General features: G+C 38.8%; 1 protein-coding gene and 1 non-coding gene across 3 annotated transcripts in view; one reads left to right on the top strand and one right to left on the bottom strand.

The window, feature by feature from the left end:
* Nucleotides 1–2697: 2697 nt before the first annotated feature.
* LOC126187343 (protein twisted gastrulation-like) overlaps nucleotides 2698–21303 on the bottom strand; it is a 57796-nt gene continuing 39190 nt past the window's right edge. For both annotated transcript variants that reach the window (XM_049928365.1, XM_049928364.1), the window contains exons 4-5: nucleotides 5746–5929; nucleotides 2698–5616 (exon numbers count right to left, since the gene is read on the bottom strand). In XM_049928365.1, coding sequence (XP_049784322.1) covers nucleotides 5508–5616; nucleotides 5746–5929 — 293 coding nt within the window. In that variant the 3' untranslated portion in view covers nucleotides 2698–5507. The remainder of the gene's footprint in view (nucleotides 5617–5745; nucleotides 5930–21303) is intronic.
* On the top strand, nucleotides 18926–19000 carry Trnas-cga (transfer RNA serine (anticodon CGA)). Its single transcript has one exon. It is a non-coding gene; the product is annotated as a tRNA-Ser (tRNA).

The following is a 21303-nucleotide window of genomic DNA, read 5'->3' as shown; positions in this document are numbered from 1 at the left end:
CCAATGCCAACGATACAATTAGTTAAACTAGCTCAAATAATTAAAAGTTATGACTAACTGAAATTTCGACATAGTGAGCAAGGGGGGAAAACCCTTTGAGCTAATAGCATACATTATTATTCATTTGAAAGTAGCTATTTCAATCCTTTCAAAAACTTGCTTGAAATCGCTTGAAACTAACTAACTTCCGATATAGCTGGCAATGAAATTTCAGTACCTCTTAATTTTGATTGCCTATTTTGCATTAATGCTTGCAAGATTCTTATATCTTATCAATTTACTTTTGTTACAAATTTTTTTTCTCTGAGTCTGACAACATATCTCACTACTTGAGACACTAAGATTTTGAATAATACAATCATTTTATAAGTATTACAGACTGCTGAAAATACCTAACATGAATGGGCAAAAAATGTCTGATAATCAAAAATAAATTTCAGCTGCAAAAGACGGAAGTTTTCTTATCTTTATGATAAAACATAACTGAATACTTGCAAAATTAGTGAAGCTGGTGTTTGATAAAATCCTGGTCCTGTCTGTGACAGAACAAAATATGACTGTATGGGGATGGAATAAGATGGGACATGTGAATGCATAGGACAGGTCTCTCACCTCTATTTAGCACAAGGGTATAGAGCCCATGTGGCAAGGTGCTGGGAGTAGCTGTGGCATAACAATGAACCACGATATTTCTTACTTTTGGTGGGCACTGAAATATCACTTTGGGAAGGGTGGAAAGGATTTTGGTAGGATAATCCTCATTTCCAGACATGACAACAAGTAGTCCGAGCTCCACTACGTCATTTTCCTCTGGGGGATATTCGGTAATTAGCAGGATGCCCCTTTGCAGCTGAATCATGGGTGTGGATATGGCACAGGAAATCTATCTGTCAATTACGTTTGAAATGTAAAGCCTGTGCCTGAATGCCTTAGCAAGACCTTCAGTACACTGAGCAAGAGACTGCTCATCATTGCAGATGTGCTGTCCACAGATGGGCCGACTCTATGGAAGGTAACTTACATTAATTATGGTAGAAGGAATTGTTAAAGACATAATCATATCCCACAGTTATTTAAAGAGTGCACATGTAAATGCAAATTCACCACATTAATATACATAGTATGTTGTGGTTCAAATGGCTCTGAGCACTATGGGACTTAACATCGGAGGTCATAAGTCCCCAAGAACTTAGAACTACTTAAACCTAACTAACCTAAGGAAATCACACACATCCATGCCTGAGGCAGGATTCGAACCTGCGACCGTAGCAGACGCGTGGTTCCGGACTGAAGTGCCTAGAACTGCTCGGCCAATGCAGCTGGCCATGTCGGGGTTATACCCAACTTAGAATCTTGTGGACACAAACTGCAGAAAAATATTACACTTGAGTAGATTGAGAGCATGCCCTATGATAATATTTTTGAAGTTTCATGACATGAAAAGACAGACCCCTTGAAATGAATTGCATAGTTGTCATGCATTACATATATTGTTGCATATGGGTTGTAAGATGAGTATACGGATAATCTCACCTCTTCAAGGATGTGTGGATGAAGTTCCAAATGTTATAAATTACTTTTGCTCTTGTTCTGAATTGTGGCATGAGCAGACAACCCCCCCCCCCCCCCCCCCACACACACACACAGACAGACACACACATATACACACAAAGAAACACATGCAAATAAGAACACTGTTAGTAAAAAGTGAAAAATATAATTTCTCAACAGTACACATTTAAGATTCTCCAGAATGTTGTATATACAATCAGTCTATCACCAAACGGCTGGCATTGCCAAAAATAAAAATAATACAAAAAAACAGTTCGGCCAACTGAATGAGTATTATAATTCCATTTTTCTGGCTTGTTCTCTTTTAATGACACCATGTTGCTGGAATGGTATTTTCATTAGTAAGTACTTATTATTACCCTTTCTTCAGAGCCATTATATATATTGTGTTAGACAAACTACCGAGAAAAACTAATATAAACATGTTAGTGCAATGCATTACTTACAACCACAGAGGATATATACCATCATTAATGAGAAATATCAATATTAATGAATATTTTGTAGGTAACATTTCAAAAGTGGGCAGAAATCTTCAGAACAAACACCTTAGTAGACTACATCCTCAATGGCTCATTAAAAAAAGGAACGTCTCACATTATGAACATATTATGCTATTGTTTCAATACCTTCAACAAATGTTTGGAAACACGCAGACACATTACATGTGTTTGGTCTTCTTTAGATCTATGCCCCAAAAAGGCATTAATAAATGCAAGCACCTTTAGGAGAAATTCCTCTCCTCGTCCTTCAAATCAATAACTTCCGTATGAAATTAACAATACCAGACATTAATGAAAAATTTGAAGAAAGCATGACTGCCATGAAACCATCCAACAAGTATAGATACAGTATGACATGGTGCGATGACCATCAAAGTACAAACTCAGAACTCTCCCAGGCAATTTCATCATTCACCTATCAATATATTGAAAATTAAAAACACAACAAAACCTTGCATTTACAATACAACAATCAGTGATACAATTTTAAGTAAATATACAATTTTAAGTAAATATACAATTTTAAGCAAATTCAGTTTAATCACTATACTAGAGCTGACAAATGTGAAGATTTACCTTATACATTAAGCATTTACAGTGAGTACAACCTGCACAACTTCTCCTTTCTTTCTTTCACAGAGGTTTATTAGCAATGAGAAAGTAAGCTCCTGGCTGAGGTATGAGTGTAACAAATGACACTTCCATCTAGTTTGTGTATGGAGGTCAAAATGAGAAATTGGTTTTGCATTTAATATTTCTTGGTAACTACATTACAACTTTAAAGGTAACATGTAAAAATGATAAATACCTTATTTTAAACACACAAAGTTTCCAATCCACAGATGTACACAATTGTGTATGTTGACGAAATGTAAATTTTATTTTTTTCACAAATGATAAATTAAGAAATGAGGTTTGTGGCACTGATGTCATTGTTACTGTACTTAAATATTGTTTGACTGGAAAGATTGGTGGTTGTTGATAAAAGCTTTTTACCTAATGTCTCCAACTTATATCAATTGAAGAGCAGGGTATGAAGAACAAATTAAGAAATGTGGAGATAGCAGCATTGACTGATAAGTACTAAACATTCATTGTGTGTAGCATAGAAACTGGCAACATAAAACAGTATTCACATGAAGTTTTGAGCTCTTCCTCTTTACCTGGTAAAAAGTGCGCACATATTCTCTCTCTCTCTCTCTCTCTCTCTCTCTCTCTCACACACACACACACACACACACACACACACACACACACACACACACAGACATTCATGCAGCTGCAGTGAGACTCGCTGTGGCAGTGAATATTTGTGTGTCTGTGTGGATGTGTGCACTTTTACAAGAAAAAGAGCTCAAAAGCTAGTATGAATACTGTTTTCTGTTATATGTTTCTACTCTCCACACATCAGTCCACTATAGGGGAATCGTTACCTTACCTTTATTTTATGTACTGTTCCATTCAGGAATTTCCATTATTGTTAAACATTTATTACTAATCTTTGCCAGATCTTTATGTAAGTGAAAAGTGGACAAAATGTGCACTCATTACTCTACTTAAATAGTAGCGTAGTGTATTACTTTGTGATACTGGGCATGAATACATGAGTAATGAGGACAGCAGATCTGTGTTGTGGTACATCAATTATAAAAAAAAGACACCTGGACCAATCTGGGAAGGTATAAACAAAATCAGATTGAAGGCACAACTTGCACAATGCAGCCCACAGACAAGAAGTAGACAGTAATTACAAGCAAAAGTGAAAAAGACACTACCTGATGGCCGAAAGTACAACAGAAAGAACACAGTCACTGGACAAAGAGCTCAGCTTGGAGTGACAGAGAGCAAATGGGAAGATCAACAAATTAATGGAGTTAAAAGAGAATGAATGAATAAGAATTAAATGAGAAAGAGGAGAGAAGAAAAAATGTGAGACTAAGACAGGAAAATTAGCCAAATTTTTAAAATAATGCAACAGTTAAGGAAAAAGACAATCCCTTTGTAGAAGTGAACCTTATTCTACATTAACATACCGTGTTGTTATTCATACATTATCAGGTCATTTATGTCAAAGTACAAAATATAATTTTAATTCGATAGATAAAAAAATCTACTCACCAAGTGGCAGCATGAGAATATACACACAAAAAAAGATTTTACGTATGCAAGCTTTCTGAGCCAGTGGCTCTTTCTTCTGGCAGAAGGGTTGAAGGGGAAGGAAGAGGGATGAAGGTAAGGACTTGAGGGGTTTAGGAAAAGGGTTAGAGTTTGGAAAAGTCACTCAGAACCCCAATTCAAGGAGATAAGAAAGAAAGACTGATTGTTCAGTCCTCTTCCTTCCCCGTCACACCTTCTGCTGGAAGGAGGAGCCATTGGCTCCAAAAGCTTGGATATGTAAAACCTTTTCTTATATGTGTGTTCTCGTGCCACCACTTTGTGAGTAGATTCTTTTATCTATGCAATTACATTATACTACAAAGAATTGATTACTTTCATTAAAATACAGAATAAATATGATACTCTAAATATAAATTCTATCAGTAATTTAGAATCATGGGAAAAAAGGAAAAATATTAGTTTTGCAGAAGGAACTGTCAGTAAATGACTGCAGTAAAATCCATAGCATGATCCTCTGCAACTAATGCTCTTCTTTATAAAAACAATTCCTATGTGCTAGATTAGTGTGACTCAGTGAAGGCTGATGGTGAGGAATTGTGCCGTAGCAAACAGAAGCATGCCATGTGACATGCCAGTCAACAGTTCCTTCTGCCAGTTCTGTTCATTTCTCGCATTTTGAAATATGGGTTAAGGGATTAGCATTTTGGGCCAATTTTTGTGTTAGTGCAGTAGTCATGTTTTTTTTTTATTACAGGCAACAGGAGAGTATATGATTCGAGTTTCCTGTGTAGAATGCACCTGCCAGAGGATTTCCCACTTCTCTAATACTGTATTACTTATTTCATATTATATGGTTTATTTAAGTATTCTATAATACTCTTCACTGCTTTCTCAATTTTCTTTGAATAATAGAGCCCAGTTAGCTTTTTTGAGGATCATCATCTGAATGTCATTTACAATCCGAGTTAGATGTATCTATTGCAAAATGCTCTTAAAACTTAGTATTTTGTCTGATAAAATGTTCTAATTACTTGCCATAACACTTTTCATAGAGCCATGAGCATTTCATTTTCGTAATGGGGATCCGACTTTCTGAGGAGTAAATATAACAATGTTAAATTTACTTTGTATGAATATACATTATCAATAGTGTCAAAAAGTAAATATTAAAAAAGAAAAGCTATAGCACATATAGATACACAAATATCAATAGCTGATACATATCACATTATTTTTCCTTCAGATATTTTCTGAAGATGTCATAACAGTTTTAGTATTAATGTATGAAAGATTCAATGGAAAAGGTCAATAATTCTAAAGTTTCAGTTCTTGTTCTGCATCTGTTACACTGCCATCACCATAATCATTCTGCAGCACATCATCTTCTTCCTCATCGTCCTGTGACAGACGACACTCTGTACACCTAAAATGAAGCATGTTATACAATTCTTCAAACAAGCAACTTCAACATAAGACACCTTAATCTAACATGTAAGGAGCATAAGGAAAAAATAGGCAAAAGACATTTAATAAGTCTACTCAGAGACTATACCTGCTTTCATTGATTCCATAGTTGATGCAAGTGTGCCCAACACATTCACAACAACCATCATGAAACCACCTGTAACTGCTGGCACCCATAGAGCGGCAAGATTCCTTGCATTTGTTCCAAGGTGAGCAATGTGCCATGTAAGTTACAGTGCAGTTCACTACAGCCAGTGAACTCTTCCCATTAGCTGTAACATGAAAATTCCACACTTAATCCATTTACCAACTTTATGGGTCGCATTACTGAGAAACATTTTTCCATTAGTGCCTGCAGTCATTAAGTCAAATGAAATGATTGTTGCTAATATTACAGTGCTATAAATAATGAGAATAGTAAAATCATTTATTTGTATCTGTGTACAGATAAAGACAAAATTTTTCTACCAAATTATAACAGAGTTTAAGACATCGGTCCACCACACTGATCAAAAAAGAAATATCAGAGACTAAAAGCATATGATAGTGACTGCCAGAAATGAAGATGAGATGAATGTTGGATTACAGTGACAGTCTTCAATAACTGATAGGAAAAACACACCACCTTGTGAAATTCCATGATGAAATTACAGCTTTCACATTAGGAATGTTTGCTAAAAGTGTCCTGTTTCATAAAATAATGTGTTGACTACCGCTTTGCTGTAATTTAGAAATTTTAATTAGGGTCAGAGTTAGAGAGAACTTTTTGGTTATGGTCACCACTCTTGTTTGATTAGAAATCTAAATACAAAATTGGCCAAGGATGGGGTGGGAGAGGTGGGAGGTGAGGCATCAACTTCCCAAAACTGATTACATTAACGGTCCAAAAATATATTTTTCACCATTGTAATACATTTTATTGATGAAGGTCATTCTTCTGGGAATATCTCTCAGCTCTTGCAAGCAACTTAAAAAAAGGTGAAAAGATGAAATTCCTAGAAGAAATATAAACTTGTGTATGAAATAACACATCCTAAATGAATGGATGGATGTAGCAGTTTACAAAACTTCTACAACATGCTTAACAATACATAAATACAATTATGTAAAAGAGACATCACCATTATACATGGATTCTGAAAAGCAACTGCTATTGCCAGTGCAGCAGGGTGCTGCAATTTATGGACAGTAGCTGGCCACTCATTTCCAAGAAGCTGTCTAGCCAATACGAATGACTTGTGTATTTGGTATTGCAACCGCTTTTTGGCAAGGAGCCTGACAACAGCTTTAATACACAAGACTGGTGCAAAACTATGATTTGAAAATCTTTTGCCAATTTGAAAGGAAACTTGGGCTGGTGGATATGGAACACACTCACAAACCAGCAGGTGAGAAACTCTGACAAAGAAACTCTGTAATCACCTGACTTGAAGAATAAAAGTATTTTGAGTGAACTGTATTTGTAATTAATATAAGAAAGTATTTTTCTTGCTGCAAAAGTGTCTTATAATCCTTCAATTACAAAAGAAAGATTAGGGATTAACATCCCGCTGACTTCAAGGACACTAGAGACTGAGTACGAGCTTTGACTGTTTCAAAGAATGGGAAGGAAATTGGCAGAGCTCTTTCAAAGGAACCATCTTGACAATCACCTGGAGCAATTTAGGGAAGAAATCACAGAAAGTCAAAATGAGGATGACCGGACACAGATTTGAACAGTCGTCGTCCTGAATGTGAGTCCAGTGTGTTAGCCACTTGTTTCAAGCAGGAAAAGAGAAGAGTTAATGTGTACATAGGTAGACATGTCAGTACACATTAACAGAACCAAGTTTAGCAGCTATGTAAGTTCTGCAATCATGAGAATAGGGAGGGGTGACCTGCTGTGGACAGGTTGAAACAAGGAGAAGTAACATCGCTACTGAGACTCTGGGAACTACTACCCCGAAAAAACATTGTAGTACTGAAATAAACATTGGCCCATAACATTCCACCGAAATCTTGACACAGTAAGTATACAGTATTTCAAGTATAACAGTGGTGTTCTCACTTTCATGTTCTTTATACAAATGTAGAGTGGGAGGGGGAAATAAAACAAAACTGCACAGGTTGAGAGGGTATGTGAAATTTCAGTGATTACAAAATTGACTCAAATTTATAAAGACTTGTCAGTATGGTGTGCACCCTCTCTGACATGGCTGCATGCACCAATTCACTTGGTAAGAGTGTCAAAGCTGTTATACCCTCTCCTGAGGCAAGCTGGGCCACAAGAGTTGCAACTGGTCTTCCATATCCTGGATACTATAGCTGGGACAGATCTGACTTCAGTGTTGGTCCCAAATACGTTCTGTCAGGGACAGATCTAGATATCTTGATGGCCACAGGAGGGTCTCAGCATCATACATACAATTTGTAGACACACGTCATACTTGGACGAGCATTGTCTTGTTGGAAAATGATGCCATGATAATGTTGCACGAGAGGCAACACATGAGGACACATGATGTCTGTGGCTGTGCTGTCACGAGTTCCCTCAATCACTAAGAGGCGTGACCGAAAGTCAAACCTGATGGTTTCCATCACCACAATGCCAGCTGTTCCTCTCCAAAAAATTTGAAGAATGGGACCTTTCCACAAGCTGAAGCCATAATCACTGTTGATGGTCATCTGGAATAGTGCGAAATCTTTATTAATCATTGAACACAATGAGATGCTATTCGTCAGCAGTCCATGCTTCTTGGTCACAGCAACATTCCAAATGCTGCCATCTGTATTGTGATGTTAGCAGCCTATGCATTGGATAGTAATTATGTAGTCTGACTACTGGTAGTCTCTGACCAATGATTTGGGATGACCCATAATGTTGCAGGGAAGCCATTACTTGTTCTCAGATGGCAGGCAAAGATGTGAAGGGGTTATGATGTGCTGGTACCCAATATGGTGATCCTTACCTACCTTTGTAAATGATTAAAAATTGTATATTTCTGTGACAGGTTGAATTGTTGAATGGCCACTCAAGTGCACTAGTGTTTTGAGTGTATAATGTTGTTACCACACCTGGTAGTGTATATAAGTGATGTGAGCGGCATTAGTTATTGAGTGATCACTGTGAAGATGCCATGTGCTCGTGTAAGACAGCTTTATCAATACCTGACTAAAATTTGGCTGGCTGTTTGTATCTGGCAATATCCAGATTTGTGGGGTGTTAGGATGTGAAAATGGCCTGATATTGGACTGCATGGAAACACGACGGCATGCATACTTGTCATCAAAGTTCGGGTTGACACCTGACCAACACGATGAAGTATTGCCATACTGGGAACCAACACTTCATAACCCTTTCATATCTCTGCCTGCCATCTGAGAACAAGTAATGGATTCCGTGCAACATTCTGTGTCATCCCATCGTGCCAATGGTATGTCCATTTCCAAAGTTACACTGACATCCAACCATGTCCTCTGGGTGCTTTACTTTTTTTGTCAGGCATTACACATGAGTAATTTAAATTAGTTGGTATGTGATGTTTTAAGTCTGAGAGGGGACAGTGTTGCAATAAGTATTGCCTGCCTACAAAAATCATATGTAAATACTATGTGTAGGCTAACAGTTTCTGTACAAAGTCTAAAATTTGTTAGTAATTCTAATTCGGAACAGAGTAAATTGATTTTTTCAGCACAATAGATTCTTTCTTTTCCAGAAAATAGTTTCCAACATACCATATGAAATCTTGAAAACTATCGAACTCAGTTAGGCATCCCCCCGCCCACCTCCAGGCTGTCAAAATACCCTGTTCATTATATCATTATGTACCATGTTTGGTTCTATTTAAAATGTTAGTTCCGCATTTCACATGAAAATAGCTTCACTATGAAAGCCAAATCTAAATGTGGAGTGAAATAAACAACTTTTTAGGAAGTGAAACAGTTAGTCTTCAATAACAGAAAAGTACATGTCATCCTTTTACATAGATTAGTTTACTTTAAATACTGACATCAAAAATAAGGCACAGTTATCTTTTAATGTTAGGTACAGACGTTTGGCGAAAATGCGTGAACATTTCTTTTTTATGTCTGATGATGTAGACATTACTGCAAATGATTATGCTTCACACACACACACACACACACACACACACACACATACACACACAAACATGTGCGCGCGCGGACACACGCGCGCGCGGACACACACACACACACACACAATTTATTTTCAATGGTGAACTGTTGTGGAATGTTGTGTTGCATAAGCCTATATGTGTGGTGTCATTTGTAGGATGACCGAATATGGAAACATCTCAGAAAGTCTGCTGAGTTGTGAAAACAGGGGGGAGGCTGATCCGAGTGTTCATTAGAAGAGTCTTAGACATTCAAATAGAACAAAAATATGGAAACTAAAGAGTAAGTCATATGTTTGTACGGAAGGATGCAATTTACTAGAACAATACCAACCGAAAAAATGTGTGTGGAAGACAATCCGAGAATGTAAATTGAACAGCCAACAGGCAGCAGACAGCTTTTGTGGCAAAGCCGGCAGAATGGCACACAATGCGGCACCAGATGTAGAGTAGCTATGTTTGATGGCACCTATACTGGGCTGAAAGCGTGTGTGCACGTTGACCTCTCAGTACAAACTTTTTTAGAAATTCTACACAGTTTGTGTGTCTTGATTTGATGGTTAGTTCGGGGTACTGTTCCAATTGCGTGCACTTTCAAAAATAGATTTTGGAATGTTCACAGCAAGCATAGTGTTTACTTGCTTGCTACACAACACTGTGACGTAATGTGTGGCAATAGGACAAAGCATGTAACACACAAAGGAACTCTGTAAGAACTATGCGTGGTTGGCTTCAACACCTTGTTCAATAGGTATTGTTTAATGTATCCATAGCCAATTGCCTAAATCAATTAATACAGCTGTTGATTGGACACTGACTGCATTTTTGAAAAATTACAAACAGTTACTCCTCATCTGCTTTCAACTATCTCAATTTATTATCTGCCTCCAAACTCATCTTAAAGTGCCTTTCCAGTGCACAGATTAAACATACATTGAAATGTGCAGAATCTGTAGTGAGGAAGTATGCAGTAGCCACTGTCACTGAGGGTGCTGCATCATCGACATCGTCAAGAAGTGAGACACCTACATGACACTGGGATGAAACAGACCTATCACAATAAAATTCATCTCGCAAGGTCTCAAAAACTAAAAGATGACTTTCAGTGCTACTATTTTCAAAAACTTAACCACTGGGGTGTCCCAAATTTTTTACATTTTGTTGTTAAATTTTTCTCTTTTTGTAGCTTGCATGTGACACCAGTCCTTTTCCAGCCTGGAGATTTTCTTTCAGCACTGCTACATACCCACTGAATTTGAGCAGTTTGGAAAACAGACGATAGTGCTGTTAAAAAAATTAAAATTGGCGAGCAGGTTTGACAACTAAACAATTATTTCAGGCACCTCTCTATAGAAAGTGACAAGCCACCAGTGGTGGGAAGCAGAGCAAGGGGTGAGGGTGCCACAGAACTCTGCTGCATCCAGCAAAGAGACAGATAGCCACAGGCAGGTGGATGGGGAACAACCAAAACATTGGTAACTTTGGGGTAGCCAATAGCTTGAGTGTAGACAGCCCAAGTGGTGTCCCTTCTATCAGTTTTCTTGACTAGTTTGATGCAGCCCTTCACAGTTTATTCTCCTGTGCCATTCTCTTCATCTCGGAGTAGCACTTGTGCCCTATGTCCTCAATTATCTGTTGGATGTATACCAATCTCTATTTTACCCTGCAGTTTCTACCCTCTACGGCTTCCTCTAGAATCACACAACTTTGCCCTGATGACCTAACATCCTACCCTTCTTGTCAGGGTTCTCCCTGAGTTCCTTTTCTCAGCACTCATGAGGATAAGCACCTTATTTGTTTTCAGTCCACTAATTTTCAACATCCTACAATACAACCTCAAGTTTCTTTTTAATTCTTCTGTATATAATTCTTTTCTGCAACTCGACTGTTAAGCTGATTTAACAATAGTTCTCCATCTTGTGTGTGTGACGGGTGCTGTAGTTTTTTCCATGTGGGTGACTGTCGTGGCGTGGGAATAGGGGAAGTAAATGAGACTCATCACTGGTTTTGTAGGATATGTAGTAGAGATAGGAAGATACTAGAACAGAAGGGGAAAATTGCCGCCCTTCAGGCTGAGTTAGACAAGGCCAGGGAAGATCTTGACAGGTTACAGAGGGAGAAGGGTATAGAGAGGTGCGAAGTGGCAACAGGCAACAGGACGAACAGGCCTAGAACTTTGTCTGACAGCTTTGTGGTGAATGTGGAAAATAGATTTGACCTGTTGCTTCAGTTAGAAGCTGGTGAACCTCAAGCAGTTGCAGGTGTAGACAGGGCACAACAAACTTTCAGCAGCAAATTGAAAAGTATGAATGTAGGGAAATCAGTAAAGAGAAAAAGTGTTGTTGTTAGGTAGTTCCCATGGAAGAGGTGTTGCCTAACTTTTGCAGCATGAACTAGGATCAGAATATCAGGTCACCAAGTTTTTTAAACCTAGTGCTGGTCTGGAGCAGGTGACAGAGGATTTAGGGTCACTTTGCAAAGATTTCACTAAGGAAGACACCATGGTTATAGTGGGTGGGCCAAGTAATAGTACTGACAGAGATCCTGGGTACGGTATAGAATGTGACTTGGCAATGACTGCATCAGCATCGAAGCATACTAGTGTTCGAAGCATACTAGTGTTGAGTTTGTATCTGTCCTTGGGCACCATGACCGACCTCATTTGAACTCTTCTGTCAAGAGAGTTAATTTGGAGTTGGAACAGCTGCTTATGTCGGGTGCAGGGTCACACATTGGCGTGGTTCCTGTTGATTCTCTCAATAGGTGGGATTATACTAGGCATGGCCTTCATCTCAACAGGAAAGGGAAGGGTAAGCTGTCTGGGAAAATAGCAGGAAAGTTAAAGGGGGAGGTACTGTCATGAGTGATAAAATACCAGTGGTTATAGTGCTCAGAAAAGACCCTTTTTTAGTGTTGGGAGGACAGAAAGAAACCAAATTTTAAGAGAGGTTAGGATTGAGGCAAACCTTCAGTTTGAGAAAGAAACCAAAAAACATAATTCTAGCTTATTACATCAGCATAAACAGCTCTTGGTTAAGAATTTTCAACAATCAACAGACATTTCAACTCTGCCAAATTTTAACTCAGTCAATGTGAAATGTCAGCTATCTTTATTGCAACAAAATGCATCAAAATATTCGAGGACTGAGAAATAAAATTAATGAATTAATTATTTGCATAGATGAATTGAGTCCTCAAACCCAGCTAATATAATCTGCCTCTCTGATCATCATGTGGCCACTGGTATGGAACTTTTAAGTGTTACAGGGTTTAGGTTAGCATCTCACTTTTGTAGAGCAGAAATTGAGGAGGAGGAGTTGCTACATTCATCAGGAACTGTCATAAATTTAAGAACATAGACATTCATAAATTTTGCCTAGAGCAGCATATGAAAGCATGTGCAACAGAAATAGAATTTCACAAAAAGTCATTCATAATATTACGTGTATATCGAGCATCTGCAGGTATTTAATCTGTTCATAAACCACCTTGAAGCTGTACTGGCCCATTTAACAACCAAAAACAAAGAAATAGTGGTTGCTGGTGATTTCAATGTAGATTTCCTTAAAGACTCTCCCTAAGAACTTATTTGAGTTAGTAACACTATCATTCAACTTAATTCCCACTGTAAATTTCCCCACTAGGGTAGCCAATTGCTCACAAACAGCCATTGATAATATCTTTATAGTAAAGTCTAATGAACAAAATTATATTACAAAACCAATAGTCAATGGCCTCTCAGACCATGACATGCAGTTTCTGGTGATAAATGTTAATACTGAACAGGATATAAAATCTGTTAAATCTGAGCTCAAGAGGGTACTCAATAAGCCAAAAATTGATTATTTTTGGGCACTCCTCAGAGATATTCACTGGACTGATGTCTACGGTGCTCATGGCATGAATGAAAAATATAACACTTTTGCTAATAAAGTGCTACCCTTATTTGGACACTGTTTTCCTCCAAAACTAACCAAGGTTAGAGTAAAGTCTACAAAGAAGCCATGGATTACTCAAGGAATAGGGGTAACTTGTAAAACAAAAAGAAAACTGTATTATCAATCCGAAACAGTTCTAATGTTGATGCTATAGCACATTACAAGAAATACTGCAAAATATCAAAGACTGTAATACGAACATCAAAGCAAATATATTACAAGGAAAAGATAGTCATATCAGATAACAAAATAAAGACGATATGGGATATAGTGAATGAGGAGACCAGTAGAACCAGACATGAAGAGGGACAAATAGCATTAAGAGTAAATGTTTGGCGACAGATGTGTAAAGTGTTGCAAAAATTTTCAACAAACATTTTGTAACTGTTATGGAAAAGATGGTGCTGTCAGGTTCTGTAGATGCTGCTATGGAATACCTCAGACCAGACATTTCAAGTAACTTCCATAATATGAGTTTAGCCCTCACTACCCCAGAAGAAATAATGTCAATCATAAAATCTTTAACATCAAAAACATCTAGGGAGTATGATGAAATATCAACAAAGTTAATTACAGAATGTGATTCTAAGTTAAGTAACATATTCAGCTATCTGTGTAACCAGCCATTTGTCAGTGGAATATTTCCTGAATGGTTGAAATATGCTGAAGTAAAGCCACTGTTTAAGAAGGGAGATAAAGAAGTAGCATCCAATTTCACTTTTGCCAGCATTTTCAAAAATTTTAGAAAAAGTAATGTACAATCGGCTTTATAACCACCTTATCTCAAATAACATACTTTCAAAGTCGCAGTTCGGATTTCTAAAGGGTTCTGATATTGAGAAGGCTATCTACACTTACAGTGAAAATGTGCTTAATTCATTAAACAAAAAAATGCAGGTAACTGGTATATTTTGTGATCTGTCAAAGGCATTTCACTGTGTAAATCACAATATCCTTTTAAGTAAATTAGAATATTATGGTGTAACAGGAAATGCTGCAAAATGTTTCAAATCTTATATCTCTGGCAGAAAACAAAGGGTGTTATTAGGAAAGAGACATGTATTAAGCTATCAGGCATCATGCAGCTGGGAACTAATTACATGTGGGGTCCCACAAAGTTCCATTTTAGGGCCCTTACTTTTTCTTGTGTATACAATGACCTTTCATCAGTAACATTATCAGATGCCAAGTTCTTTTTGTTTGCAATAAATAGCAAATCAAGTATAGTCTTAGAAAGATCGGCTAGTAAAATATTTGTGGACATTAATCACTGGTTCCTAGCCAATTCTTTGTCGCTAAACTTTGAAAAAACACGTTAGATTCAGTTCAGAACTTGTAAGGGGGTGTCCCTTGAGTATACGCCTAACATACAATGTCAAGCAGATAGAAGAAGTGGACAGTGTTAAATTCTTAGGATTACAGCTTGATAATAAATTCAACTGAGAGGAGCACACCACAGAACTACTGAGGCGTCTTAACAAATCTCTATTTGCAATGTGAATTGTGTCAGGCATAGGGGTTATAAAAATGAAGAAGCTGGCATACTATGTTTACTTTCATTCCATAATGTCATATGGGATTATTTTTTGGGGTAATTCATCAAGCCGAACCTAAAGTTTTCTGGGCACAAAAACATGCAGTAAGAGTTATATGTAGTGTGAACTCAAGAACATCCTGCAGAAGCCTGTTTAGGGAACTAAGGACACTAACTACTGCTTACCAATATATTTATTCCTTAATGAAATTTGTCATTAAAATTATATAACTTTTTCAGACCAACAGCTCAATTCATGAAATCATGTATATGTGTGTGTGTGTGTGTGTGTGTGTGTGTGTGTGTGTGTGTGTGTGTGTGCGCGCGCGCTCGCTCAAGTACAATCTAACTTCTGCACCATTTCAGTGCAGTAATGTGTTCATTGTAAATAAATATTGTAGTAGTTCTAGTACATGTTTATTACCTCATAAATAAAAAAAATTTTTTTTTGTTTTAAATTCAGTGCATTAGTGTTTGTAAAATGATTCTTTCATACAGTGTTCTAAAGAAAAAAGGGAGGGGGGGGGGGGGGGACGATCATTCCACTTTGGACCTATGGAAGGCACATTAGCTTATTTGTTTCAGTTGTAAATATTTGTCATGTATTATTGTTTTTCTGACATGTTCTACATCCTGGAGGACCTCCTCGATATGGATCAATTGGAATGAAAGTAAATCTAATCTAATCTAATCTTGCTACCTTCAGGACTGCATGGACAATCTTTCCCAAAAGTCTGATGGTGCATCAAAAGTCTCATAGATTCTACATACCAAATTGAGCAGTCATTTGGTTGTCACTTCCCCGATTTAGAATTTCCTGAGGAATATTATCCATCCCTTCCACATTATTTTATCCCAAGTCTTCCAAGGTTCTGTTGAACTCTGACTATTACTGGATTCCCTGTATTTTTCCGTATCGACTCTCATTTCTTCTATCATATCATCAGTTAATTACTTCTCTTTGTAGAGGGTCTTCAGTGATCTGTTTCCACCGCTTTGCTCTTTCCTCTTGCACTCGGATATTGTTGCCCCTGTTTTTAATTTCACCAATTGTTTTTTCGATGTCTATATATATGCTGAAAAATCTCTTTCTGACAACCATTTTTTCCACATTTTTTCCTGCAACCACTTTGATTTAGGTTCCCTGCACTTGTTATTTATTCCATTCCTAAATGACATACTGGTGTAGTACTGTCATTTGCTGAGGATTTTTGTACTTCCTTCTTTCACCAATCAAAGTATTTCTTCTGTTACTCATGGCTTCTTCACAGTTACCATCTTTGTATCTGTGTCTGTCTATCTAGTTTCTGTAATTGCCCTTTTTAGAGATGCCTATTCCCCTTCATCTGAAGTGCTTATTGTAGTTTTTGCTATCACAGTACTGACAACTTCAAACACACACTGCCATTCCTCAGTACTTCAGTAGGCCTACCCCACTTCTTTTCAAAGTGATTCATCTGGGTGATTCTCTTTAACTTCAGTCCACTATTCATCATTAATTAGGTGTAATTAGAGTCAATATGAAATCTTCCAATATCTTCCCAGGCCCATTTCCAAGTATACCACGTCCTCTTGTGATTTTTGAAAGAGTATTCTTTATTAACAACTGAAATTTATTGCAGAATTCAAGTGATCTCTCTCCTCTTTCATTACAACTACTGAGCCCATATTATCCTGTAACTCTTACTTCTATTCCCTCCCTACTACAGAGTCAGAATCATGCGCAACTATTAGATTTTAATGTCTCTTTACATACCACATTAACAATAACACTATCACTTAAGTGTTTGCAGTAACTCAGTCTATGCCTAACCTGCCTGTTTATGAGGAATCTATTTCTGTTACACCATTTTCTGTTGCTGTTGATACATCCATATACTCCATCAGAGCAGCTAACCCTCACCGACATTGTTCCTCATTGACATCAGATGATGTTGACAGTAGTATAGTACCTTTCTTGATAGCATTGGGTATAGCAGTACTGAGCACAATTCTTCAATGGCAGTGAACTGCTCAACCTGGATTTGTTTGGTTATTCCTGCATATACCTTTACGAATAAGTTGTGGCTGCTCATAACATTTAGTGATCTAAATTTCTCCTTGCCCTTCCACAATGCTATGAGTGTTGCTGGTATGTAGATTTCTCTTGTGAGGCTGAATAGCTTTTTACAACTGACAAATGCTTTACTGTATAACTGAGCATTTACACTGACAACAAATTCATCTCACTGATGATGGCTGGATAACATTTTCAAAGACAAACAACTGCCCAGAGCAATCTGTTGTGTGTGCTTGTTGGAAAGGCTTCATCAGTTTTGTGCTCTGATCTTCAACACTATGACTGCTTGTTATGTCTACAAGAAGTTTCATCTAAGATACCATCGTGACTACATTTGTTGAGACAACCATGGGTTCCATAATTCATAGTTATCTTGCTATATGTGTTCCTGTTGGCTGGACTTATTTCCCATTTGCTAGCTTTATCACAATCTCTTCCATATCACAGAACATAGCCTTGGAGGGTAAGATTCGACATTGTAGAAAAATATACTCATGAATAGGCTTTTGCCCATACAGGCTCGTCACTGATGATGATGATGATGATGATGATGATGATGATGATGATGATGATGATGTACAGGATATTTCTTGACATCTCGTTAACTGTTGTCCATTAAGGATTTTCACTTTTGGCAGCTTCACCTCCATAGATGGTCACATCGATTAGTTTCCTAAATTTGGCAGCTAGGCAACTGGCCAGTACCTCTGTACAGTGATGGGGAACAGCTATGGCATGTTGGGGAGTGAACTAGTCCAGGGTATGGTGATGGGCTTTGTCCCACAGGTTCGTTACATTTGTCTGTGGTTGACTGGCATGAATACATCTGTTGTAATGGTTGACAGCTTGCAGCATAATAGTATTCTTTCTCTACAGTAATGTACATGTCCAGGTTTCCCATAGTGGAAACAGACTAGTGTATTGTTCTCCATCCTCCAAATGTATGTTGTTCTGCGGGGCGTTATACTAAGTGAATAAGCTGGGTGTATCTCCATTTGTCGGATGCTGGGATTCTTGTCTGACAGCTGTGGCATAAATTGGAGTTGGCTGTGTCCATTCTTCATGGTGTATTGAAATGGAGGCTGTGACTGCTGCCAAATATTACACTTCTTGAATGAGATTTTCACTCTGCAGCAGAGTGTGCGCTGATATGAAACTTCCTGACAGATTAAAACTGTGTGCCCGACCGAGACTCGAACTCGGGACCTTTGCCTTTCGCGGGCAAGTGCTCTACTAGGTTCGCAGGAGAGCTTCTGTAAAGTTTGGAAGGTAGGAGACGAGATACTGGCAGAAGTAAAGCTGTGAGGACCGGGCGTGAGTCGTGCTTCGGTAGCTCAGATGGTAGAGCACTTGCCCGCGAAAGGCAAAGGTCCCGAGTTCAAGTCTCGGTCGGGCACACAGTTTTAATCTGTCAGGAAGTTTCATATCAGCGCACACTCCGCTGCAGAGTGAAAATCTCATTCTGGAAACATCCCCCAGGCTGTGGCTAAGCCATGTCTCCGCAATATCCTTTCTTTCAGGAGTGCTGTTCTGCTAGGTTCGCAGGAGAGCTTCTGTAAAGTTTGGAAGGTAGGAGACGAGATACTGGCAGAAGTAAAGCTGTGAGGACCGGGCGTGAGTCGTGCTTCGGTAGCTCAGTTGGTAGAGCACTTGCCCTCGAAAGGCAAAGGTCCCGAGTTCGAGTCTCGGTCGGGCACACAGTTTTAATCTGTCAGGAAGTTTCATTACACTTCTTCTTCAACATTCTGTATCACCTTCTGAAGTATGGAGTTGACATTCCTGTTTGCTACCTCTTACATACTCAGACATTTCTAGCTGCCATAAATGGTTGTATATCTTCTGTTACTACCTGGCATAAGAGAGAGGCGAGATCTTCCACAATCACCATAGAAACCCCATTTGGGAATCTGTCATGTTTAAACCCCATTTGGGAATCTGTCATGTTTCTATCACAGTCTTTTCTGTTGCATTTCCTCAGCACCCTCACTCCACAGTGTTCGTCTGCTAAGTCGATTTGCCATAGATCGTTTTCACCAGTTCAACCTGGGATTTGTCCCTTGAGCTCTTCTCTTCGATGTTCTCAAAGCACTGCTGGGCTATCCATGTAACATTACAAATTGCCAAATACACCATGTTGTCTCACTTCATCCATCTGGAGACTGTCAAATCCTTTCAGCCACTTTGTCAGGTCCTGACAACCCTCTCCGGAAAACATTGATGGATGCCCGATGTGCAGCTGACCTACTGTTGGCATGTAAGCCATGTGCCTCCCGAATATAAGCACATTTGAAATGATGCACTGTTTTTATTCCGGTTCCTGTCCATGTAGGTGATGGCTTTTACACTGCCTAATTGGAGCCACAGTCACCCTCATGTTACAAAGTACCCGATGTACAATATTGCATCATAATCCACAATGAAGTCTAAATCCGAAAGCAAGGCTGGCAATGAAGTGCAACTCTTGCACTGAAAGCATGTTTATTTTACAACCACCAACCTACAGCCAGAGCTAACTCCACTCTCGGATGGAGAGTGCTGCTATTAACACAACCACAGAATATTACAGAACTTGCAAACATTACAAACATAAGAAGTTTTAAGAACTTTCCAGAAATGATAAACACTTGGTGAGGGGTTTCAACTGGCAACACGCCAGCCAGCAAAGTTAACCACTACTCCATAAAGTAAGCAGCACACCTCCCAGCAATATGCCCTCTCTCTCTCTCTCTCTCTCTCTCTCACTCTCACCTTCCCTACCCTCTGGCTCCTACCCTTGTAACCGCCCCCAGTGTAAAACCTGTCCCATGCACCCTCCCACCACCACCTACTCCAGTCCTGTAACACGGACGGTGTACACGATCAAAGGCAGAGCCACGTGTGAAAGCACCCACGTGATCTACCAACTGACCTGCCTACACTGTGACACATTCTATGTGGGAATGACCAGCAACAAACTGTCCATTCGCATGAATGGACACAGGCAGACAGTGTTTGTTGGTAATGAGGATCACCCTGTGGCTAAACATGCCTTGGTGCACGGCCAGCACATCTTGGCACAGTGTTACACCGTCCGGGTTATCTGGATACTTCCCACTAACACCAACCTATCCGAACTCCGGAGATGGGAACTTGCTCTTCAATATATCCTCTCTTCCCGTTATCCATCAGGCCTCAATCTCCGCTAATTTCAAGTTGCCGCCACTCATACCTCACCTGACATTCAACAACATCTTTGCCTCTGCACTTCCGCCTCGACTGACATCTCTGCCCAAACTCTTTGCCTCTGTATATGTCTGCTTGTGTCTGTGTGCGAGTGTATACCTGTCCTTTTTTCCCCCTAAGGTAAGTCTTTCCGCTCCCGGGATTGGAATGACTCCTTACCCTCTCCCTTAAAACCCAAATCCTTTTGTCTTTCCCTCTCCTTCCCTCTTTCCTGACGAGGCAACCGTTGGTTGCGAAAGCTAGAATTTTGTGTGTATGTTTGTGTTTGGTTGTGTGTATCGACCTGCCAGCGCTTTTGTTTGGTAAGTCTCATCATCTTTCTTTTTAGATATATTTTTCCCACGTGGAATGTTTCCCTATATATATATATATATATATATATATATATATATAAAAAAATAGAACGAAACATTCCTATGTAACACTGTTAGTTCCCAACATATATATATAAATAATAGAGGGAAACATTCCACGTGGGAAAAATATATCTAAAAAATGTCTGCTTGTGTCTGTGTATATGCGGATGGATATGTGTGTGTGCGCGCGAGTGTATACCCGTCCTTTTTTTCCCCCTAAGGTACCGTATTTACTCGAATCTAAGCCGCACTTTTTTTCCGGTTTTTGTAATCCAAAAAGCCGCCTGCGGCTTAGAATCGAGTGCAAAGTAAGCGGAAGTTCTGAAAAATGTTGGTAGGTGCCGCCACAACTAACTTCTGCCGTCGAATATATGTAGCGCAGGCAGAAAGATAAATACTAGAGCCAAAACCTCTGCGTCAGT

This window comes from Schistocerca cancellata, chromosome 5, assembly GCF_023864275.1.
Source record: "Schistocerca cancellata isolate TAMUIC-IGC-003103 chromosome 5, iqSchCanc2.1, whole genome shotgun sequence".
NCBI lineage: Eukaryota > Metazoa > Arthropoda > Insecta > Orthoptera > Acrididae > Schistocerca > Schistocerca cancellata.
This window is presented reverse-complemented; position numbering and strand designations above follow the sequence as displayed.